General features: G+C 55.0%; 1 protein-coding gene across 1 annotated transcript in view; it reads left to right on the forward strand.

Annotated features, from left to right (window-relative positions):
• TTC7B (tetratricopeptide repeat domain 7B) overlaps nucleotides 1-23763 on the forward strand; it is a 248850-nt gene that overhangs the window by 199884 nt on the left and 25203 nt on the right. Inside the window, exon 19 of the mRNA XM_045288134.1 lies at nucleotides 13685-13887. Coding sequence (XP_045144069.1) covers nucleotides 13685-13887 — 203 coding nt within the window. The remainder of the gene's footprint in view (nucleotides 1-13684; nucleotides 13888-23763) is intronic.

Consider the following 23763-nt stretch of genomic DNA (forward strand, 5'->3'; position numbering starts at 1 on the left):
TGTGTGTGTGTGTGTGTGTGTGTGTGTGTGTGTGTGTGTATGCTTGGATGTATCCGAAACAAAGGGTTTTCAAGGCTGTCATCTCTGCAGAAGAAGATGCCACAGCTTTGTCCCCTGGAGCAGCTCATGGGTCCAAGCACTTGGCCTGTGGCATCTCCCAGGGTCCTCGTGTGGACGTAGATGTACGTGCATCTCTGTTGTGCTGGGCTCTCGCGCTCAAGTTGATCCGACTCAGAGGGACCACTAGACAACAGACTGGAGCACTGCCCAGCCCTGCGCCAGCCTCACCGTCTTCCTCTTTTTCACGGACCCTCCCCTTTGCCAAGCATGAGCTCCTTCTCCAGGGACTGGACCCTCCGGGTAGCAGGTCCAAAGTCTGAGACATGAGGTCCCTCATCCCCCCTTCCAAAGAGTGTTTCAGCTGACGTCTCCCAGGACTTGTGAAGAGACTGAGAACATCACTGCTTAGGTGCACCTTCATCTTCCAAGTGACTTATTTGTGCTCCAGCACTTTGAAGAGGTCTTTTAAAGTATGTGTGTATGTCCATATACACGGACACATCTAATAAAATTAAAAATGGCCCCAGATACTTCTCAGGTATATAACCAGTTACCTCACAGGAGGATAGTTTTCGTCCTTTGGAGACTTGGAGTTAGTCTAATGAGACAGCCTTAGCATTTCGGACGACAGAGTTCATACGTGTGCTCTGCATCCATGTCTGCCCAGTGGTGTCTGGGTTCGTTTGAGCATGCATGGCCATCTAAGACATGACTATCAGTCCCTACTCCCCAGGAGCAAAACGAAGGAAAAAAAGAAGAAACTAGTCTCCCGGCCCAATTGTCTACGTGAACCATGACCTCCTGTACCCTGAAACCAGAGGATTTAGATGGTGCCCAGCTCCCAGCACCACACGTCGTGACAGCCATAAAAGATGCATCCTGATAGGGAGGGAGGAAAGCGTTGAGCAGAACTTCAAATTTCTAAAAAAAGCAAACAAACTTTCTTGGCTCACTGAGATAGGAGGATTTCCTAAGACTGTTGGCCTGAGCTATTCAGTAAGCCTTGAACCAAGTGTCCCCTCCAGTCACCTTGTAGCTCAATAGCTCATAAAACAATGAATATCACCCTTGAATATTGTGCTCCCTTCAAAACAAAAACCATCAAGATGAGACCAGGTGGTCAGCAAATGCTCTGACACAGGAGCAGAGAACATCCGGTCCTTGGGCTATAGAAAACCCCCCAATAAATAAGCCAATAAACTCCCAGTGACCGTATGGGACAGGGTAGAACTGCCCCCTGGTTCTTCACGGGAGTAGAAAGACTCATCCGTCTCCCGCAGAGCCGCTGGCAGTTTCGAGCGGCAGACATTGCGGTGAGCGGCCCAGTGCATAACTACGGGGCCACCAGGGCTCCTCGTGGGCCATCTAAGGCCGGTGACATCATCCATAGCAGGGGACATCGCAGGACTCACAGAGGAGAAGCTGTAGCAGCCATCGCATGGAGGATGAGTTCAATGACCCGCGTGGCCTCCGAATGAGGGTATAAATACCCCACCCCAGCTCTAACGCCTAGATGGCATTGGGAGAAGGTGCCCAGGTTCATGGGAACCGGCCAACCCAAAGACTGAGGCATGAAGCCGACGGCAACAAGGAAGCCGGGTGGAAACTGCTGAGGGGGAACCTGTGTCACCGGGTACCCGCCCGCCTAAAGTACAATACAATGCGACAGGCAATGCCATGCTTGCCTTGAAGGCTCGGTACAGAATACGCGCAGCTCTCCTATGCAGAGATGCCCAGATGCCTGCAAGCAACGAATGGAATCCGTTAGCATAGTTTAAGAATTTGTACCACACCGCTTCCTTAAAAACAAGGCTTTGGGGTCAAGGTTTAGAGTCGTGTCCTAGGTCATCTATCCCCTGATCTCTCAAAGGGTCAATTCAGAAGCAGCCGTGGGAGCTCCCCCCTGCCAGATGCAGAAACCTGTAAGCTTTCTACCATGTGTGATTTGAACCAGGACTGCCTGGAGACTCAAAATAAGCGACCCGTAGCAGTTGAAAACCACACGTCCCTCCAGGGAGGAAAGATGGGACTTTGTGCTCCCGCAGAGAGCGGCAGTCTGGGAAACCCAGAGGGGCCGTTCTACCCCGTCCTGTAGGGTCACCATGAGTCAGAATGGACGCGATGGCGATGAGTTTGGGGAGGGAACCCAGGAAGCGTCGACTGCCTGTGCCGTCCATCGTTCGTCCTGCCAGCCTCCAGTCCCTGGTGCACAGGTGCACCCACACCGCCAGCTTCCTCGGCGGAGCGGCTTCAATCCCAGCCTGACACCCACCGCTGTGTGTCCCTGTCACGTGGGGGACAGGCTGGGCGAATGGAGGCGGCCTGAGGCGTGAAGATACGGCCTCTGAGAAGAGGAGGGTAGAAGAGAGACTAGGTTCTCACCAACAGGGCACCCGTGCCTCCAGCTGCTGGCAGAGACGGGATGGGGCTCAGCAGCAGCACAGACCTCAGAGGCCCCCTCCCTCCGCAGCCCTGTGACCGGCTCCTTGTGCCTCTCTCTGCTGGGCCCTCCTCCTCCCCTGCTCACTTTGCAGACACTGCTCTAGAGCCTATGCTGAACTTCATTGCCCCCTCCCCCCGCCCCAACACACTTTCATGTACAACTGTGGAAGGCTTTACCATGTTAACCATACACAGTGACATACATATACACACACACTATAGGTATACACACACACGATATATATATAGGAGTATACCTCCAAAAATGGAATGGCGCTGGGCAGAGCTTTTGTACCATAGTATGCATCTTTCCAGCGGGGCGAGCATCAAGCAACTCACTCCGAGTCAGTGCACCCAGTGGTGTTGCCTGGGAAGGTCCTCTCTGGTCACGGTGAATTTCTTTGTGTGAAAGCAGTTCCTCTCACACCTCGTTTTTTGTGGTGGTCGATTTAAGAGAACATCTTGCGGCTGTGATATTTTGTTTCCTGCTCGGGAAAAATTCCGCAGGAACTGTTGTGATATTGAACACAACTTTCAAGGACAGCGCTATGGGAAAAACTCAAGTGTGCAGAGTGGTTTTCTCGTTCCAAAAAGGTAAAATGTCGATGGATGACAAACCTCGTTCTGGACGTCCATCAACTTCTTGAACGGATGAAAATGTTGACTCATAGTGCATTTGGAGTTTGTTCCACCAGCTCAGACTGTTCATCAAGCTTTCCATTTAGAGGTTCTGAAAAGATCGTGTAATGGCATAAGACAAGGCCTGACTTGTGGCAGATGGGAGACTGGGTTGCCATCACGACAATGCACCTGCTCACACAGCCGTCTCAGTGCACCAGTTTTTGGCAAAAACCAGCATGCCTTTCTTGCCCCGCGCACCTTACTCTCCTGACCATGCCCCGTGTGACTTCCTTTTTGTTGCCGCGAATGCAGAGGGACATGAAAGGACAGCGATTGGACAATGCAGAAGAGGCGAAGAAAAAAACGAGGGAGGTGCTGTCAGCCATCCAAACCAATGAGATGGAAAACTGTTTCCAAGACTGGAACTGCAGATCTGACAAATGTATTAAGTGTAATGCAGAGTACTTTGAAGGGGATAAGGTTGCCTTGTAAAAACAATATTTAAATTCATAGTTTTGTGGGGTGGTGGGATTCTGGGTTTTTGGGGGTACCCCCTCATAGGTCGTTAGCAAAAGAGACCAGTCCCTGGACACATGCGTGGTAGAGGGTCAGCAAAAGAAGAGTGGCATGTGGTCAGCACAGTGGGCTCAGACGCAGCAACACCGTGAGGAGGGGGCCGGTGCTGCTTTGTTCTGTTGTGCATGGGGAACGCACTCAAGTTAGCTTTGATTCATAGTTTACATATACGTGTGTGTGTCTCTATACGCTTGCTACTGTATGGTGTCTATAGCTTGATACTGTATGGTGAACTCCTGAAAGTCGACTAGGTGATTCAAAGGGCGTGTGTTTTTCCGTTTGGATCAACTTACCGCTGTTACCCTCCCCCCAGTAGCATGGCCCCAGGCCACACTGCAGGCACCAGCTCCTCAGCTAGGGAAGATGAGGCTTCTAGGTCTCTGTCGGCCTCCTGGGTGAAACAGCATTCACTTGTCTCCTGGTGCCTTTGGCCCACTGAGCTACACGGAGCTTTTTCCTCCTTGACTAATAGACCTTCTGTGTCCACGAAGACCGCCCTGCGTCCATGACACGCGCTCTGAATACTTCCCCCCTTCATTGTTGTGCTTGTGTTTCCTCCCCCACCCCGCCCGCTTTGGAAAAGCAGATTTAAAAAGAAACGATGCAGTCATCCATCTCTCCTCCCTGGCATCTGGACTTCACACCCTGCTTTGCAAGCGACCATCCATCTCTATGATCTTGTTTCCAAAATGTGTCCAGAATCTTCCAGGGCCAGCTGTACACTTCCCGTCTTGTCAAGAAGGCCGGAAGCCAGCCATCTCCCCCATTTTGCAGCTGGGGGGTCCCGGGCCCAGAGAAGTGCCCGGCTGTCGCTCGGGAGGGTGGGGTGACGGCACTGATGCAGCGAGCCTCCCAGACATGCCTCTCTGAGGATCACACGCGGCTTCTTTGTTGGGAGGTGGTGGACGTGTCTGTGCCACAGCGTTTACCAACGCGCCCATTTCCGAGTGGGCAGTGGGGCGGCATTGATGACGTTTGTCAGGTTTCAGACGATCCTGGTGGGGACTCCTCTTTGGAATCCCACCCTTCCCGGTTGACCTGGGACAGGCGTGCACTCAGAACAAGGCAGCAACCCGAGCCCCTCCCAAGCCAAGCCGAGAGAGCTTCCCGGTGCCCATCCCTCAATTTCCACCCTGGGATGGCAGCTAAAAATGACTTTGCGGTAGGTGGTTAATTTCTGCTTGTTACTTACTAATAATTATAGCTTTCACGTTGGCACCTCTCACAGTCGAAGCCAGTGGCTATTCTTAGATGTGCAAGATCAGATTCTTCTGATTTCTGCCGGGATTTGAAAGCTGGTCTGTTCTCACAGAGCCCTTGGTTCTGGCCGGACCGGCCTCCTTCACCCCCATATCCGCCACCAGCCTCAGACTGAGGGTCCTCCTGTGTGGATACCACCGAGGTGAGATGAAGCTGGTTCCCAGCTAGGTGGCATGCAGCACGCTCCAGTGTCCTGGCCCCTCCAGATGGCCCACGGCACATGTATAGCCCAGGTGGGTTGTGTACGTGTCTACTGGCATTCCAAGGGCCTGAGCTTGTGCCGTCCCTGTAATGGGACCTTATGGGGCCTCAAGACCCATATTCATTCGCTCCATTTTAGAGAGGCGGGAACGGAGGCAGCCAGCAGCTAACTTGCCCAAGGTCATGTGGCCGAACTGCTCCCCGGGGTTGTCAAGGTTATAACCTCTCAGGAGCAGGCCACCAAGCCTGTCTCGCCAGGTGCCTCTCGGTGGGTTTGAACTGCCCACCCCTCAGCTAGCCATCAAGTGCTTAACTCTTTTTGTGACAACCTCACCTCCTCCCTTCCCCACAGGGGAATCTAACTAGTAAGCCGAAAAGTCCACATTCAAACCCAGCCAGCGTGGCCCCAGCACCCTAGCTGGAAGCCCCAGTAGCTGTGCGTTTGTTCAATGACTCCCCCGCCCCCTTTTAGACTTTTAATCCAAGCAAACGTTTCATCTCTAAAGAGATCCACGCCATTTGCCAGGGCCCCCTCTGCGCCGGTATGCATCACAGCTGGAGCTGGGCTGTGACATGAGAAGAGGGCTGGGAGGAGTGGAGATGGATTTGGGGGGCCTGAGGGGGGTCCCTACCTCGTTGGTGTTTCCTGGTTTGAAACAACACAAGCAGGCGGCGCAGGTGGCGCAGGTGGGCTTGTCCGTGTTGGTGACAAGAGGCTCTGGGTCTGCTCTGCTGGCGCCTGTATTCTGCTCAGGCCACACTGTCAAGGTCAGCTGTGGCGGTGGGGAAGGCTGAAGACCCGGAGAACAGCTGGACGGAGGCCTGGGAGGAATCAAGTATGTCACCGGTGTGCAAGGGGCCGAAGGGCCAGCCCCACTCTCCCAGCCAGGCCCCGGGGAAGGGGCCATTCTCGACAGACTGCCTTGGGCCAACACACACTGGAAATGAACACCAGTCACGCAGCCAAGGCCCTGGTGAAGGAATTTGGCGAGACCCGGGCTGTGTTCATTTTGGGAACCACGGGGCCTGGCTTAGGCCAGGGCGCAGAGATGCTCAGAGTACCAGGAAGCCTGAAAACCAACCCTCTTCTCCTTTCACCACTCAGCCTTCCCCAGACAAAGAGCAATCCCACGGAGAGCGGATAAGAACCACGGGACACTTGTCTGGACATGTGACCCTTCCTCTCTGGCCCCCGTGCCACGCTTTCCCTGAAAGAACGATTCACGACAACACAGAGGCAATCGCTGGGCGCTCATGGGAGACACCTGCATCCCTGGGGGCCAGGCCGCCCCAGAGTCCAGTCCCCAGGCTTGTTCCCCAGCACAGGGCCCTCTCTGTGAGGAGGCAGAGTTAGGTTTGGAGAGGGGTCCTCCCGGCCTGCCTGAGAGCCTCCCCCACAGGCCTGCCAGCACCTGATGTGTCCTGATCACTAACCTCTTCTCCTCACTCCGCCCAGCTTCAGGACCCTGAGAGCTAAGGGTCAGGGTTCTCGGGGTACCTCCACGCTGCATCTTTGTGGGAGTGTGAGAAGGGGTCCCCTCGGTGTGAACTAGGCCCAGGAGGAGCAGGCTTGGCTGGCAGGAGGCACCCATCTAAGGAGAAACACCTCCTCAGGCCCATGACGGAGGCCTTTGCGCTGTGTGTGGCCTGCGTAGCCCGGAGCCCCTGAGCAGGGGCTTGACCAAACAAACAGACAAAAACCCACAAAGCCTCACTGCCATTGGGTCAGTTCTGACTCAGGGCAGCCCAGTAGGGCAGGGTAGAACTGCCCCTGTGGGTTTCCGAGGCTGTCACTGTACGGAAGTAGAAGTAAGAGCCTCATCTTTCTCCAGCAGGGCTGCTGGTGGTTTCGATCCTTCTGTGGCCCCAGGCACGGATTTATAACTCCAGTCACTCTTTGTAAACCCCCCATCCTGGCTTCCGTAGGGTGGGGGGGCATACAAACCAAGGACAAAAGACAAAACGGGCCCAGCAACAATGATGTATAGAGCAGAAAGGCCCATTCTAAGAAAAAGCAAAGAATCTTTAACATTTAGGGTAAACTCCAGAGCGCTACTAAGGTGTTACATTCCGGTCACAGCGCAGCTGCATTTTGCAATGCTCTATGTCTGATAAGAGGACTGTTCACATTCCTAGTCTGTGGGCAGTGGGGATTCTGCAGGCCCTCAATCCGCCTTGGGAGCCTGCAGATGGATTTTGGGCTTCCACCATCATCCAGAGCAGGGGTCTTCACACTTGTGAGACGAAGGAGCCAATCCTGCCCCTCACAACAATTTAACAATTAATCAAGAGCCATAAATAGTTTCCCAAACAAAATCACCATGATCTTTAAATTTTCTCAATTTACTTCAGAGCCACATATATGTGCCCAAAGGGCCACCTGTGGCTTGCGAGCCGGACTTGGCAGACTCCTGATCCATCAGAGTCCACAAGCCGAGTGTTTGGAATTTAGGTACTGACACTGCTCCCTTCTCGGAGTTTGAATTTTATTGTTTACCATCCTCGGATCACACCGGCTGCTGTGCTGCTTCTGTGTGGGCTTGGCTTACTCCTAGCTCCGATGGCTGCTTGTTTTTAGGCTAGCCTTTAAGACCCAGATCTCTTTTCATGATAGCCAGGATTTCCTCCTGCTTTGCCGCGGCTCTCCTATCTTCATGCTTGCGTGAGGGCAAGTGCCACTCAGGGCCAAGTCACCAGAACCAATTGTTCTTATCTTAGGGCTCCGAGCAATGAGAACCCTAAATCCAGTCACATGACTGTGAGATCTATATACCCCTGGTTCTCTGTTAGAGCTATCTTTATCATTTTATTGTAGTACATCATGGATCGTCTTCACAGGGCTTAAGGTAATTCTATTTAATAGTAACATTAGAATAGTGAATTGTGGAACACCGTTGTGAAAAGGAATTTATACATGTGTAGGACATCTTATTGGACTCCAGTATATGAATCAGTAACTTGTACATCTTCTAAGCTTGGATGATTGGACACTGGTTCCACAAGCATTTTTTCTTTAAAGGTTCACTTGTCATCAATTCAAGTCTCGCGTTTGGAGACACGCCCCTTCCCTCATAGGTTAGAGTTGAGCCATATCCCGGGGGTTTGTTGATGGCTACTTGGGCATGACCCCTGTCTAATGGCAGGGTGGATGGGCACTACTACCGGTCACTGGGACATGAGGCCACGTGGGTTGAGGGATTTCCTAGAGAGCACAGGACAGGGGAGAGCAGAGCATGAGAGGAGGTTCACCAGGACCTCCTGGGAGGCCCTGCACAGAGTGGGGCTCAGTGGAGAGAGGAATGGGGTCTTCAGGGGGAAGGCACCCAGGCATAGGGACTTCCTTTGAGCTGTAGCCTCCCGGCACAGAAGACTTTCCAAGCCACACCAGCTCACAGTGAGAACCACACGACCTCACATTCTCCCAGGACCAGCTCCGAGATGCTAGGAAGGCAGCTTCAGGAATCCTTTCCTTTTCCTGCCCGAATCCCTTCCCAGACGAGCTGATTGATGTCAGGCAGTCCACCGCTGAAGTTTCATCCCTAGAGCCTGCGACCTTGCACCCCGTGCCCGTGTGATCTCCTCTCCAAGGGGGATGCCCTTGCTAAGTCATGTCTGAACAGGGCCGTGATCAAACACAGAGGCTGCCCTTGGAACCCGAAGCCCAGGCCCCGTGGAGCTCCTTGCCTTCTTTGGACTCTGGTTCCTCGCCGCAGCCTCAGAGAGGGAGGCTCCACAGAGTATAATCCTCACCTGGCTTCCCTCTCCCTGGGCTTCCCGTCTGGATCATTACAAACGCTGAACACCGTTGTGAAGAACGGGAATATTCCCTAACACCTGTACTTAGAACAGGCCGACTGTTATCACATGGGTTTAAATCAGGAAAGGTGTGCATCAGGGCTGTATCCTTCCAGCATTCTTATTCCATCTCTATACTGAGCAGATAATCCATGAAGCTGAGCTATACGAGGAAGGACAAGGCATCAGGATTGGAGGGAGGCTTACTCACAACTTGTGATACGCAGATGATACAACCCTGCCTGCTGAAAGTGAAGAAGTCATGAGGGATTTACTGATAAAGATGAGAAATCTCAGCCTTCGGTCTGGATGACGCCTCAACACACAGAAAACAAGTATCCTTGCCATCGAATCAATAAGCAACATCATCACAGACAGAGAAAAGATGGAAGTTGTCAAAGATTCCATTGTCTTGGGATCCAGGCCCATGGAAGCAGCGGTCAAGAAATCAAGCGACCTATTGCATCTGGCAGATCAGCAGCAAAAGACCTCGTAGAAAGTGTTAAAAATCCACATGTCGCTTGGACAGTAAGTATGCTGACCCGAGCGGTGGTATTTCCAGGCACCCATGAAGACGGGATGGCATCTTCAGCAGCATGTGAAAGCTGGGCGATGAAGAAAGAAGGGCGGATGCATTTGAACCGTGGTGTTGGCAACGAATATCGAATAGACCGTGGGCTTCCGGAAGAACCAGCAAAGCTTTCTCGGCAGAAGTACAACCAGAATCTTCCCAGACGTTCCCAGAAGGACGGCAAGACTTGGTCTCTTTGGACATGCTATCGGGTCTGCTGTCAATCTGTGATAGGCAGATGATCGAACCCTGCTTGCTGATTGTGAGGAAGATGTCAAACAGCGCCTGACACTGGGTAAATGTGCTTCACAAGACCTCTCTGACGTGTCGAAAGCAAGGGTGTTAGTTTGAGGACTAAGGTGCGCCCAACCCAAGCAGCTGGGATATTTTCAATCACTTCATAGGCATATGGAAGGTGGGCATTGGACGAGGAAGACCCAAGAAGAATGGATGCATTTGGATGGTGGTGCTGGCCGAGAACATTGGCGGTAGGACGGCCTGCCAGAAGAACCAACCTTCTGAATTGGAAGAAGGACAGCTAATCACTTTAGAGGCAAGGATAGCAAGGCTTCATCACATGTATTTTGGACATGTGGTCAGGAGACTGGTCCCTGGAGAAGGACATCAAGCCCTGAAAAGAGGAAGGTCCTTGACAAGACAGGGTGACAGCATGGCTACCACCAGGGGCTCAAACATCAGATAATCGTGAGGACATGCAGGACCGGGCAGTGTTTCCTTCTGTCGTGCACAAGGTCCCTATGCATGGGACCCGACTCAAAGGGCCCTAACAACATCATCAGCAAGTTTGGTAAAGAGAAAGGACTTCATGTTGGTGGGGGGGCAGATCCATCTCATTGACGGTCAAAGAAAACGAGGCAGCCCTTCAAGGAGACGGAGTAACAGGATGGTCCCACAATGAGCTGACGCATAGCCATGAGCGTGAAGATGGCACGAGACGGGCAGGCTTCACTCTGCTTAACTCGTGCCAATAGGAGTTGGAGCGGACACAGCAGCACCTAACAGCACAACACGGTGCCCCACCGCCTTGTTCCATCCTGGTCCTTACCACGTCCTTGGAATGCCGTGGGTGAGAATCAGTGCCATGTAGTAAATTACCATTGCTCTTCTAGCCACACCCTGGGGTGAAAGGCGAGGCTTTCTACTCCCCTAGAGAATTGCAGTCTGGGGAACTGAAGGGGCAGCCCTACCCGGTACTGGAAGGTGGCGGGGCTCCGTGGCAATGAGTTTCCCAGAGCCACAGCCTTTAGTCTTTGTAGCCTCCACAAAACCACTTTTCCTGGTGGGTCTGGGTAAGCGAAGGTGGGGAAGATGCTGATTGGATTCAGTTGGGAATGATTGTTCACAGGGTTCACTGTGATTGACAACGCTTGGAACTCGAACATGAGCATGGGCCACTTTCGCCATCTTGCTGGGTATAAAATGAACCATCGCAGAACTGGCGGGGAGGTGGTAGCTGTCAGTCATACGACCATTCTAGAAGCATCGGGAGTGGAGCACATCCTTTGGACCCTGAGATTCCCGTGCAGTGAACCTCCTAGATCCGGAGCCTAAGCTGTTGTATCACAGGGTTGGTAGAGGAGTGGCGGCGGCAGAGCCACAGCGGGAGACAGAGGGAGGGATACCCAGCCCAGGGAGTGCGCACAGCTGAATGCCTTCGAGTAGGAGCCTCACCTGTGGACTGAGGCACCTCCAGGCACTCAAGTGGGAAGCCTGGTTTGCTGGCCCACAGAGCTAGAGCCAGTGCCTCCAGGGTGGGGCTTACAGTAGGGTAGGGCGCCCTTTGGGCATTGCTCAGGATCAAAGGAGACTTCTAACATCGCCAAGAAGGGCAGAGGCCAAGGGGCCGTGTGACTGAGAAGCTGAGGACCAGAGAGAGGCCTGTCTGCTCCAGACCTATCCTAAGCATTTCTGATCCTAAAATGCAACCTGTCCACCACTCTCATCAGCCCCCTAATCATGAGTATTGTCTGGGAGACACCCCTCATCACATGTAGGGACCAGAGATGTGTCTGACCCCAGCCGGAGGGCAGCTGATTGGCCGTGGACAGTAACTCTCCCCCTCCCCACTTGGGGAACCAGAGGAGGCCAGGTGCCGCCCCCACGCTATTTGTTAACACCAGGTCCCTGATTGCCAGGTGAGCTCCATGATCTCGTGATGCCTCAACTTGAAAACTGGTGTCCTTGGTGCATCGATGCAGGGAAAGAGAGGAGCCGGAGAGGGAGGCCAGGCTGTCCCTCCCCAGAAACCTTCGGAGTATTACTACAGAGCCCTTTCCATAGAGAGCTGACACAGAGACTTATGGACTTTGGTTGGCTGTGTGCCCCAAGAGGAGGCTGGAAGCCAAGGCTGGACTGAAGGGGAAGAGGCTGAAGGACCTGGGAGTCGGGTCAGTGAGCCCCGAGTGGCCCTGGGGCAGCAGGTGTGGCCGTTCCAGAGACTCAGGCTCAGCCCCCTGGAGGCGGGGCCTGCAGACCAGAGCAAGGTCTGAGAAAGAGAGGTCTGAGAGCAGGACCCCAGACAGGGCGAGGGCATGTGGCAGTACCTGGTGGGCCCTCTGGGGAGTCTGGGGCCCAAAGAGGCTGGCACGCTTCACACAGACAGCACAGCATGGAGCCCGAGGGGGAAGGAAGCTGTTTTCCTGCTTGTGTGGCAAGGGACAGCTTGGTGTTTGAAGGGCTGTTCTGTTGGTGTTTGCGTTCCTCTTCAGGGTGCAGGAAGCCTCCGACCCCTGGCTAGAGGGCGGGCAGGGTCTGATGGGGCAGCCGCTTCATTCCACATCTTTCTCCTGTGCCCAGTGGATCCTGGATGTCCATCTGCCCCATGGGCTTGTCCAAACCAGGGGTCGGCAAACTTGTGAGATAAAAGAGCCAATCCTTCCTGTCACACAATTTTAAAAATGATTCAAAGCCATAAAGATATCTTTACAAACACATGAAATCCCCATTGTTTGAGTAACACCCTTTGAAATGTTTCCGTTGTACTCCAGAGCCACGGGTATGCACAGAAAGTGCTGCAGTTGGCTGACACCCTGGTCTGGGCTGTCTTCTTTCCAGGAGCAAGTCACCAGATCTCTCCTCCTCAGAGCCGCCGGGTGGGCCGACCTTTCAGTTAGTAGCTGTGTTAGTCTGGGTAGACTAGAAAAACAAATTCATAGGCACTTATGTGTATATGAAAGAGCTTTATATCAAAGAATAATTGCATATTAAGAAAGCATCCCAGCCCAGTCCAGATCAAGTCCAGAAGTCTGCTATTAGCCTATATGTCCAATACCAGTCTGTAAATTCCTCTTCAGATTCACACAACACATGCAATGCTGCCGAATGCAGGAAGATCACAGGCCAGGGGGTGGAAAGTCTTGTGGATCCAGTGGCGGTGGAAGCAGTTCAGTGCTGGCGTGGGTCTCCACATGGCTCCTCCAGCTCCAGGGCTCTAGTGTAGCTCCATGTGTCTTGCCTGAAGGAATGTCTCACAGGGAAGGAGCGTGTGTCCCACCTCCAATGAGCTATTTATTCCCGTAGCACCTTCAAATGAGGTCTTCCAGCTGTGGCCTGATTGACAGGCTACACTCCACTGTTAAGCCTTAAGTTGGCAACAGATGCTGTAACTACCACAGTCGCAGATCGCTGAACTTTGGCACCACCAGGGCTCCTGAAACACGCTGCCCCGTCACATCAGGACACGGTGGAGGTCAGAGTCATTCCCTGCGAGCACCGTGGTCCTCTGCTTCTACTGGCCCGTCTCCATGGCTGTGGGCAGAGGGCGGCGGGGCCGGTCCAGCTGTCAGATGCGAGGTTCCCTCAGTGGGCCCTGTTGGCTTGTGTTCTCTCAGAGGTCTCGGCAGGGCCCAGGCATCCCTCACTGACCTCCCTGTGGTAGGGCCATCTGTCTAACCCTCAGGGCCCCCAGCATGCATGTGACTCTCGTCTCTGTGCAGCCGTGGGTGTGCAGGGCTTCTGCCTGCAGCTGCTTCCTCTGTGGGGACAGGGGACTGGCCAGCTCTGGGTCCTGTCCATCCAGATGGGCTCCCGCCCATCACCCCTGAGGGGCATGTCAGTGTCCCAGCCTGAGTCACAGCTGCTCCGGGACCTCTGAAGGGCAGGGACCCAGAAACACACCTGCTCTCACTCTCCCCACAGCGGAAGTCTACATCGGCATCGGAAAGCCGGCGGAAGCCACAGCTTGCACCCAGGAAGCTGCCAACCTCTTCCCCATGTCCCACAACGTCCTGTACATGCGCGGCCAGGTGGCCGAGCTCCGCGGAAACATCGACGAGGCCCGGCGGTGGTACGAAGAAGCCTTATCCATCAGCCCCACCCACGTCAAGAGCATGCAGCGACTGGTGAGTCCGAGAGTTCAGGCCTCGAGCCCTGCTCTGCCCCCAAAGGCAGGTGGGCGTTGCTGGCCAGGCACCCACATTGCACAAAGCCCGCGGGCACTCGTCCCAGTGTTGCTCTGTGCAGGGGTCATTCCCAGAGGCTGGCAGCTCACTGTCCGGGCAGCCCCGCCCGGCGGTCTCGCAGGTGCTCTGGGTCGTTGGAGTTTGTGGCTTCCCAGCCAGCTGGCCACACCGCCCTGTGGTTCTGGGTCTGACCGGAAGGCAGGTTTGTCTGCTCATCTCTGCACTGCTTACAGCAGCCTCCTTAAGCAGTCGCCCGCCTCACGGTGGGGGACATGGTGGGGAGAGGGGTGACTTCAGTGTAAAGTGACCACACTATAGACTCCCAGCTTGTCTCCCAGGCCACTGGTTGGAAAGGACACTCTTCCGAGGTAGGATGGGCTGGCCAGCAGTGGGCCACGGACACACATGTAAGTCACCCAGTTTCATGCCACACACAGGCAGTGTCTGATTACACAGTAAGAGAGATAAGCGCGGGCTGACTTGTGCTTACATACCAGTCTCTGGTGAGCACATTCCCGTGTTCCCGCCGCATCAAAGCTTCCGCCTGCCGGCCTGGCTAGCAGGCAGGCATCCGTCTCTCTCCCAGCCCCCCCCAGCCCCATCCCACAGGATCAAAGCCTCTTTCGAGTTCACAGTCTCTGACTAGGAACAGAGGAGCCCTGGTGGCACAGTGGTTAACACGTTGGGTTTCGATCCACAAGGTCTGCAGTTCAGAACCACCAGCCCCCTGGGAGGGAGAAAGATGGGCTTTCTCGTCCTGTAAACAGTTACAGCCGCAGAAAATCACAGGGGCAGCTCACAGAGCTGTGAGTCTGCTCAGGCTCAATGGCAATGGCAATGACAATGGCAATGGGTTTGGGTTTGGCCCAGGAACAAAGTACCCATTAAGCAAGGTAAGCCCCGCTGGCTTGTGCTTACCCACTCATCTGTAGCCAACTGTTCTACTGCAGATGAGTGAGTAAGCACAGCTCTGCCCATGTTTGCCTTGTTCACTGGGTAATTTGCCCCGCACATGGGTGTGGGAGCCTGTCCTTCCCCCTGACCCCTCCCGGGGCTCAGGCCAGAGCTGCCCTGTCGCCCTTGCCTGAAGTGGGCCACCCATCCCTCTGTGCCTCAGGAAGGCACTGTCCTCAGGGGAGGGGGCTTATCATTGGGAGCACCTGTGCCTGGAGCTGCCCCACACCCAGAGCCTCCACCTGCTGCTCTCTCCTCACGGGGGTCTGAAGTGAGACCCAGGAGGTAGCAGGGTGCCAGGCCCATGAAAAGCCTCGGCGCTCTCTGTGGGCCTGCGGGCCGGCCTCTCCACTGGCCTTTATTTCATTCCTAGCAGCCGGACCTCTCCGGCTGAATGGGGCAGAGGGAAGGAAGCTTGTTTTAAGCTACAGGTGGGGCCCAGTGGCCTGAGAGAAAGCACCCTCAGGGTAGCTGCATCCCCCGTCCCCATGGAGTCCATCCCTTGTTCCTTCCCTGTTCACCTGAACTTCAGAAAGGCCCGACTCCCCACCCCTCTGCCTCCTCTCTGTAAAATGAAGGCCCCGCCGTGGACTCCGCAGGCTGTGAGCTTCTGCCCAGCGCCCAGAGGACGTGGTTTTGTAACTAATGAGCGAAATGTTCTCCAGAGGCGCCCAAAGCCTTCGCTATCTTGACGCTTCTCACCGTCACGTGGCCCGCTGCCGAAGGGGCTGAACTGTTACCGCTGGCTGTCGGTGGCCCACGGAAGGCTGAGCAGTAGGCACCGTGGCTTGAGTCTGATAGCTTATGTTCAGCCCAGCCCCACCTCCGGGACATCCTGGCCTTGACCCTTAGCCTCTGGAAGCCTCGGTGTGGCCAGAGCTGGAAGGAAGTGGTGTGGTCGGCAAGAAAGGATTTCCTTAACAAGTGTGGGCACCGCTCCTGCCCACTCCTTGAGGCCGAACCCACAGCCCCCAGCTGGTCAGTGCTGACTCCCAGTGAGCCTGGAGGACAGCAGAACCAGAGACCCCACAAGGTCTCCATGAGGTAGCCATAGCAGAAGCTGGCCGCCACATCTTCCTCCAGCAGGTAGAGCAGCCGGCCGATTCGAACCACCAACCTTTGGGTTAGTAGGCGAGCGCTTAACTGTCCCTCGCCATGGCCCATAGGACCTGGGATTTTATCAGCCAAGTTGCAAAGCAGTAGCCACTGAGCCAGTTCCAACTCAGGGGACCCCACGTCTGTCAAGGCGGAGCTGGGCTTCCCAAGGGGGGGGGGGCAGTGGATCGTGAAAAGTGCGTGGCAAACCCGACCCGAACCATGAACTCCATCTCCTACTAACTGCAACCACCTCTTTTTCTCGAGTTCTCTCCACGAATGTGCTGTGGCTCCCTCCCGCCTTACAAATAATTTTACGGATGGTCGAAACATTTGTCTGATTAAAAACACCGCAGGGCTTTGCGTTCTGGTCTCGCTGCTGCCAGGATCCGAGGGGAGCTGCAGCAGAGGGCTGAGTGTAAGCAGCACCATGTAGCCGGCTCTTGTGCTGAAAAGAGGCAGGGTTTGTCAACCCCGGGGCTATGAATTATTCAGAGAAGTATTGCTTCTTCGTCCCCAGAGGGGACACATGAGACACAAGATCAAGTCGGAAAATCACACAGGGAGAGTTTTCCGTTTCACCTTTCGAGTTCTTGAAGACACCTGAGCTCCCTGACAAATGCCAGGTGTCTTTCTCCCTGGGAGAGGCAGGCGGTGGCTGGCAGGCCCAGGTCAGAAAAGCCAGCAGGGGGTGGGGGCTGCGGAGGGAGGCCGCCGTGCCTGAGGACCCTGTTAGCAGCAACCTTGCGGGGGGTGGGGGGGTGGGGGGGGTGGTCTTCCCAGTAGACCATGATCATCATGAAAATACCTCTAATCATGATGCCCCATAAACATACACTTTGCTCAGCACAGCACGTGGGTCATTTCTGACTCCCGGCCACTCCTCCTGACCACGTTTTGCGTTTTGCTCAGCACAGCACGTGGGTCATTTCTGACTCCTGGCTACCTCTCCTGACCACGTTTTGCTCAGCACAGCACGTGGGTCATTTCTGACTCCCGGCTACCCCTCCTGACCACGTTTTGCTCAGCACAGCACGTGGGTCATTTCTGACTCCCGGCCACCCCTCCTGACCACGTTTTCCAGGATGTGACCTTCTCCCACGACAGTCCACAACCCCTCCGTTAGCCGCTCAGCACCTCACCATGGCGCCACCTCCCACCCACTGCCATCCGTAGGCAGGGTGAGAGAAGCAAGGCCGCCATGTGGGGGAGCAGAGATCCTTCCCATCAGATCACCATCAGCTGTGGTCAGGGAGCTCTCAGAGGGCTCTTCTCGGGGTCCTAGAAGTAACTCTCTTCCCCCGAAGCCCTCTGGTGCCCTAGGACCTTCTGCTGTGTGTGGAGGAGGTGGCCCTGAGACAACACAGTCTCTCGCTCTCACTCTCATGATCACACAGGCTGGTGTGCTTCTTCCATGTGGGCTTTGTTGCTTCTCTGCTAGATGGCTGCTTATTTATCTTCAAGCCTTTAAGACCCCAGACGCTACATCTTTTGATAGCCGGACACCATCAGCTTTCTTCACCACATTTGCTTATGCACCCGCTTTGTCTTCAGCGAGCGTGTCAGGGAAGGTGAGCATCATGGAATGCCAGGTTATTAGAACAAAGTGTTCTTGCATTGAGGGAGTGCTTGGGTAGAAACCCAATGTCCATCTGCTACCTTAATACTTAAATATATGTACATAGATCTATTTCCCTATTGTTATATAAAAACATATTTACCTGTATTTAGACCTCTATAAATGTTCTTTGCCTCCTAGTTCTTTCTTCTATTTCCTTTTACTAGGAAAGTATATTTTTGCCCCAGGGAAGTGTATTTTACGTGCCCCTCCTCCTGTTTCTCATGTAGATTGGTGGCCCATGCCTCCTTTCCCCTCTCTCTCTCCCCCCTCCTTCCCTCCTCAAGCTCCCTGGGGGAGTTGTGCCTTCGAGGCCTGGGCAGGAGGAAGGGGCCCACGTGGCACAATGGTGGCAGCGGCTGGCTGCTGAGTGACAAGCTGGCACCCCAGTCACTCCCGCAGGAGAGAGACATGGCAGTCCGCTTCCATAAAGATGGCAGCCGTGGAGACCCTGTGTGGTGGCTCTGCCCTCCGGCCTCCCTGCTCGGAGTCTGAATCCGCTGGCAGCAGTGGGTTGGGTTGGGTTGGGTTGGGTTGGTCAGAAGAAAGGGGTCGGGTGGCATTCGCAGTACAGATGCACAGAACGAGGAGCCTGGCTGGAATCGCCCCTCCCTTGCTGGCTTTGGCACTGGACCAAGTTACTCAACCTTTTCATGCCTCCATTTCCTCTGCTGTCTACACGGGCTAATATCAGCACCAGTAAGTGTCAGACACCAGATCTGAAATGTCTTGTTGATTCACCAAAGGAGCCTCATGGAAAGCAGACCAGGGCGCCATCCCCGAGTCAAGAGGAAAGGGTGGATGGGGAGATCCCAAGCCTCTTTCGACCACTCTGAGTCTCTGGAGAAAGGCAAGGGTTCTCGACCCAAGTGGCAGAGGGAGGCTGAGACAGAGGTGGCATGGGCACTGAGGGAAGCCCGCCTCAGGCCGGGGCAAGGGCAGAGTCAGAAGGCCAAGACCTCCAGAGGCCACCGTAGAAGCAGCCCCCAGTGGGTGGGAGGGTGTGGGCTGTGGGAAAGAATAGGAACTGGAATGTGAGCCGGGGGCAGCCAGCAAGTGCTCAGGACGGGCAAGGCCAGCAGGAAGGCTGTTGGGCGGAAGGGAGGGACACCATACTGCATATCTCAGGTAGAGGCCAAGGTGGCGGGCGGTGCCTGAGGACCGTTCACAGCCTGGAGCTGGTGCCCGTTGTGTGAAAAACAGCGACTTGTCAGCTCTCAGGTTAGAGTTGCCATGCCTACCAGGTTATCTGACCCCGATGATGAGGAAGCTGGGGTTTAAATGGAAATACAAATACGGTAACGTTTTGTTGTTTGCTTTATTATTGAAGCAATCAGGCCTTAGGCTGCAGATGGTACCTGTTAAAGTAAACAGAAAGCCAGGCTTGACAGGAGAATGCAAATTAAGACCCAATGAAAACTGGCTACTTTCTAATAGAGTATGCCTTCATACATGTTTCAATTGACATGTGCGGAGAAGGGAGGAGGGAAATGATATGCTTTGTGTAAATGAGTGAGCCCAAGACGAGGGAGGCAGAGCTGTGTGTGGGCAGACGTGACTGAGGACGAAATAAGCTGGGCCGAAAGGGGCAGTAATACAGTGAGGGTGTTGACAAGGGGAGGAATGCAGAAAGGGATCCGGCTTTTCCCAGAAAACCTAAAGACTTCTGTTTCCGCGTGATTCCTGTATCGGCATATATATTTACCCCCATTCGCCTGCTCTGTCAAAAGCCCTGAGCACCCAGTGCCCAAACAGGATTTCAGAAACCATGAGGACAACTTTGCGTAAGCCCACTTGAGTCCAGAGAGGGAAAGGACCTGTGTTTCGAGGCAGCCTGGGGACAGGGGGGTAGGATGGCCTGGCCAGCACCCCTCCCGGGCCAGGGACAGAGGCCACTAGCACACAGCCAAGGACACACCACCAGGGCAGGGACACGCTCCTCAAACAGGGACAGCATCTGCCCTCTGATCACGTCAGCCTGGGCTTTCGAGGGCAGTGCGCGTGCGATGGACTGGCAGCGCGGGAAGGAGAGCGGCGTTCAAGAGGGAGATGAACCACGGAGGGAGCCAGCAAGGTCGTGTGTGGGAGAGTTGGCCCAGCCAGGCTAGGGAGGGCACTGCTGAGGCTGCTAAGCGGCTGCTCAGGCCTCCCTTCAGCCCACTTGACCGGCTCAGAAGAGGTGTGGGGCAGGAGCAGATGGCAGGGTTGGCCAGGCTTGGGGGAAGCACACAGCCCATGGAGAAAGGAAACAGAGGTCTCTGGGGCAGCCTGCAGCTCTGATGAGGGCTGTGAGCAGCAGGGGCCTGGGGGTGGGGGTGGGGGGGCACTTATATCCACTAGCACTGGGAAAGGTCGCCCTCCTTTCAGTCCCCAAAAGGCGGACAGAACAGAGCGGAGGACTGAGCATGAGGCTGTGGCTGGGCGTGCCCCTGAGCTGCTCCTGCCCCTGTGCTCCCGTGCGGCATAGAGAGTTCCGCAGCAGTACAGAGAGATGGCAGAATGCAGATTCAAAACACCATCAGGCTGTTCGCTCAAACGTCTAAGCTCCCATGACAAGCCCAGAGACCAGGAAAGACACAGAAAGCCATCAGTCAATCCAAGAAAGGCAGCTCGAATCCACGGACGTGCTACATTTTACTCCCTGCCCCGGAGACGGAGACGCAGGAAAGCCGTGGAACCCCAGGAGAGTGGGAGACGTGGGGCGGAGACACTGCAGAGGGGAGTTTCAGCCTGCGGTCAGCCCAGGGGGTTCAGGGGCTAAAGGACTGGCTGTTTGTGCATCTGGTGTTGGTCCCCGGGATGGTGGGATTATAGTACTGGTGAGCTCAGAAGAAGGCTACTCTTCAGTGGGGAAAGACAAACACACACACAAACAAACAAAACAGCACATGTTCAGGGCTTAATCCAATCACACAGCAATAAGCCTTTTGTTTGGGCCCAGTAGCTCGTGTTTGTCTTCTGCAGACAGGCTGTACGGCATGACAACCCTGAGTGTAGTGCAGGCGGCTTCCAGCGGAAGGTTCCTGGCCCAGGATGTCTTTGAGGGCCTTCTCCACCCGCTTGTGTCCGCGAGCCCTTCCAGACTCGGAGTGCAGTTCTCCTAGGGAATGTTGGCAGCCAGAGACTAGGAGAGCGGTCGTCTCTGCCGATGGAACAAAGTGACCTTGACGCTGACTTCCTGCAGGCAAGGTCCTGACACCCTGGAGACGGGTTTGGAAGGAGGATGGTGGGCTCTGTCGTCATTACTGCCTTTTAAGTTGGCATCGTGGTTACACGGTGAGGTGCTCCCCAGAAGGTCAACGGTTGGAAACCACCAGCAGGTCCGAGGGAGAAAGCTGAGGCTTTCCGGCAGAGAGTTTCGGCCTCGGAAATCCATGGGAGCAGTTCTAGTCTACTGTATCCGAGAGGGTCGCCATGAGTCAGCATGGACTTGATGGCAGGGAGTCTTGGAAAGGCTGGTGTTAGCCAAATCCATCAAAGCAAGACTGACGGCCAACACAGAAGGGCAAAGACGGGGTTCTCCTGTTTGCCAAAGAGGGTCCCGGAGCCCAGGCTGATGTTAAACTGCCCCCATGCTTCACAGGAGCCCTGGTGGCTTAAAAGGTTATGCATCAGGCTGTCGGTCAGAGGTCTGCTCTGTCCTACAGGGTCCTTGGTGGCTGTGGGTGGGTCGCTCCGCTCTGACATGCCTGTTTTCCGTGTGGAGGTACTTCCCTCCTTTCATCGCAGGAGGATAACAGAGGGTCTGAGCTGAGGACGAGGGGTGTGGCTGGCATTGTGCCTTCTGATGCACCGGGATCTCTCTCTCTCCTCATCTTATCAATGGGTCGTCCATCCATCCACTGATCCGCCACTAGTGAGCTGCGCGTCTGCGATCCCTGGTCCTCTGGGAGGAGAGATCCCTGGCGGAGACGCGGAAGAACTTCAGGAGCACCTCCAGGGCCGGGCAGCCTGTGCCTGCGTCTTCCTGGCTTAGGAACCCACCAGCCCAGGGCACAGGGTGGGTTACGCACCACTCATCTCCGCTTTTTCCCTTTGACCCCTGCTCTGCGAAGGCCCAGGCACAATGAGGCTGATGAAATAGAATCGAGCTACCCTGCCCCTTTCAAATGCTGATTTTTTTTTTTCTTAAAGAAATGGATCTCTTTCATCCTGAGTATCAATTTTCTTGTGCGTAGAAAGAATGATTGGCAGGCGCCAAGGCTAGGGAGACGGCTCTTTCATCTGTTAAGTGTATCTTCTCTCGGATTAAATAAATAAATAGAAACGCGTTTAGAATGGAGAGCAGTTTTTCCCCTCTTCCCTTTGAAGAAAGGCCTATGAACGATGTAGCTGCCCTTCCCATGCGCCTGCGCGCTCGGACGCTCTTTGAAAAGAGGCTCTTTTGAAAAGGAGCGCACGTTCCTCATTGGAGTGCAGCGAGTGGCTCCTCTCCAGTGCTGGGTCTCCACCCCGTTTCCATCTCCTCTCCCTTGAAGGGGACCGCAGTGCGCACTGGACCCTTTGGTAGCTGGAAGGCTCTTCAAGATTTATAGCCACTTGGCATGAGAGTGTCAGTTCGTGCCCATGTCCCATGGGTCTGCTCTCCCAATGAGCACGGTTCCTTTTCTTACCGGCAGGGAAACCCGCTCTGCCGGGCCTGCCCTGGGCCCCTGATGTAAGTGAGCAGCAGAGCAGGGCAGAAGGTACCAGGCTTCTCCACCAGTAGGGCCACTTCAAAGCAGATGGCTCTTAGAACGTTTCTTTGCCTCATTTTACTCTGATTGGAGTGAGCGTTTAGGGAGCAAACTGGTTTCCATTCAACACGTTGGGCCACGTGGCTTTGGGAGCCCCACAATGGAGTGACACTCTTGCCTCTTTACTCCCCGGATGCTCTGTTTCCATTTGCCCCTGTCTCTGGCTTCCTGCCATCTGACCTGTGTCCCTGGGCAAAAGCTGCCCCTTTTGGTCTCACAGGCCAATGGCCCTCGGGTGCTGCCCCCCTGCTGTTGGAGGTCACCGTGTAGACCAGTCTGTTATCCCTCAGGTGGAGCTCTGTTCGTGGCTCAGCAGCCCAAGGGTTCCACGGGTCTGGCCTTTCCTGGGCCCCTCTCTCCCCAGAGGCATGCTCCCCTGGAGCTGGGTGCGTGACCCCTAGTGAGGTACCTGGGGAGCTGGGATGACCCTGCCTGGGTAGGGGTCCCCATCAGAGAGGCTAAAAGGGCAGGTGCTCACTCCAGACCCAGAGGGGGGTGCCTCCTTACCCCTAGAGCACCTTCCTGGGGCCCATAACTCTCCAGTGCATCATCACAAGGCCAGAGTCTTCCGGCTAACGTCCTGGGCTTATAGAGGTGCCAAGAGCAGGGCAGTCTCAGGCCCGGGAAGGGGCCTGCCACGCTCCGCCTCGGGCAGCCTCGTCCCGCACTCCTGTGTGCCATAGATAGATCACGGAGTGTCCTTTCCTTTTTGGACAAAGAGCAGACACCGGGTCCTGCTTCCTCGGGCAGATGAATGCTCCTGCTGTGACTTCCTGTTAGTCAGACCCAGTCACCCCTTCCCAAGAGCAGTCCCTCACCTCTGGATGGTGACTCAGGACGGACCCTTCCCCTCGACGCTGCCTCACCCTCCGGAAGGTGGTCGGGGAGGCTGGTGTCTAGTCGGGGAGTGACCTCCTTCTGACCGTGCTTCTGGGGCAAGGGAGCCTCTTTGGTTGCCTTGACTCCGTGTCTAGATGGGCCCTCCTTTGTGCTACGGGTTGAGTGTGTCATTACCACTCCCCACCCCCCAAAGTGTGCTGAACCCCTGACTCTTCTAAACCAGGAGTCCTGTGGGTTAAGCATCGGCTGCTAACCAGCTCAAACCCACCCGCGGCTCCAAGGAGAGAGATGAGGCTGGCTGCTCCCATCAAGAGTCAGTCTCAGAAACCCGGAGGAGCAGTTCTGCCCTGTCCTGTGGGACCACCACGGGTTGGAATCGACCCAACAGCAGTGGGCACACCCATAATTAGGACCTTGTGCAGAAATGGAGGAGGGTGGGGATGTTCATGAGATCAGGACGGAGCAGACTGGGCCCTAAAACTGATTGCTCCCAAGTTACAAAAACCACCGAATGAGCAGAGACCCACAGGGGGAAGGCAGCACCCCTCCACCCCCACCACCCCGTGAGAATGG

The sequence above is a fragment of the Echinops telfairi genome, unplaced genomic scaffold, assembly GCF_000313985.2.
Source record: "Echinops telfairi isolate 266 unplaced genomic scaffold, ASM31398v2 ScPeMD7_18;HRSCAF=68, whole genome shotgun sequence".
Classification (NCBI taxonomy): Eukaryota; Metazoa; Chordata; class Mammalia; order Afrosoricida; family Tenrecidae; genus Echinops; species Echinops telfairi.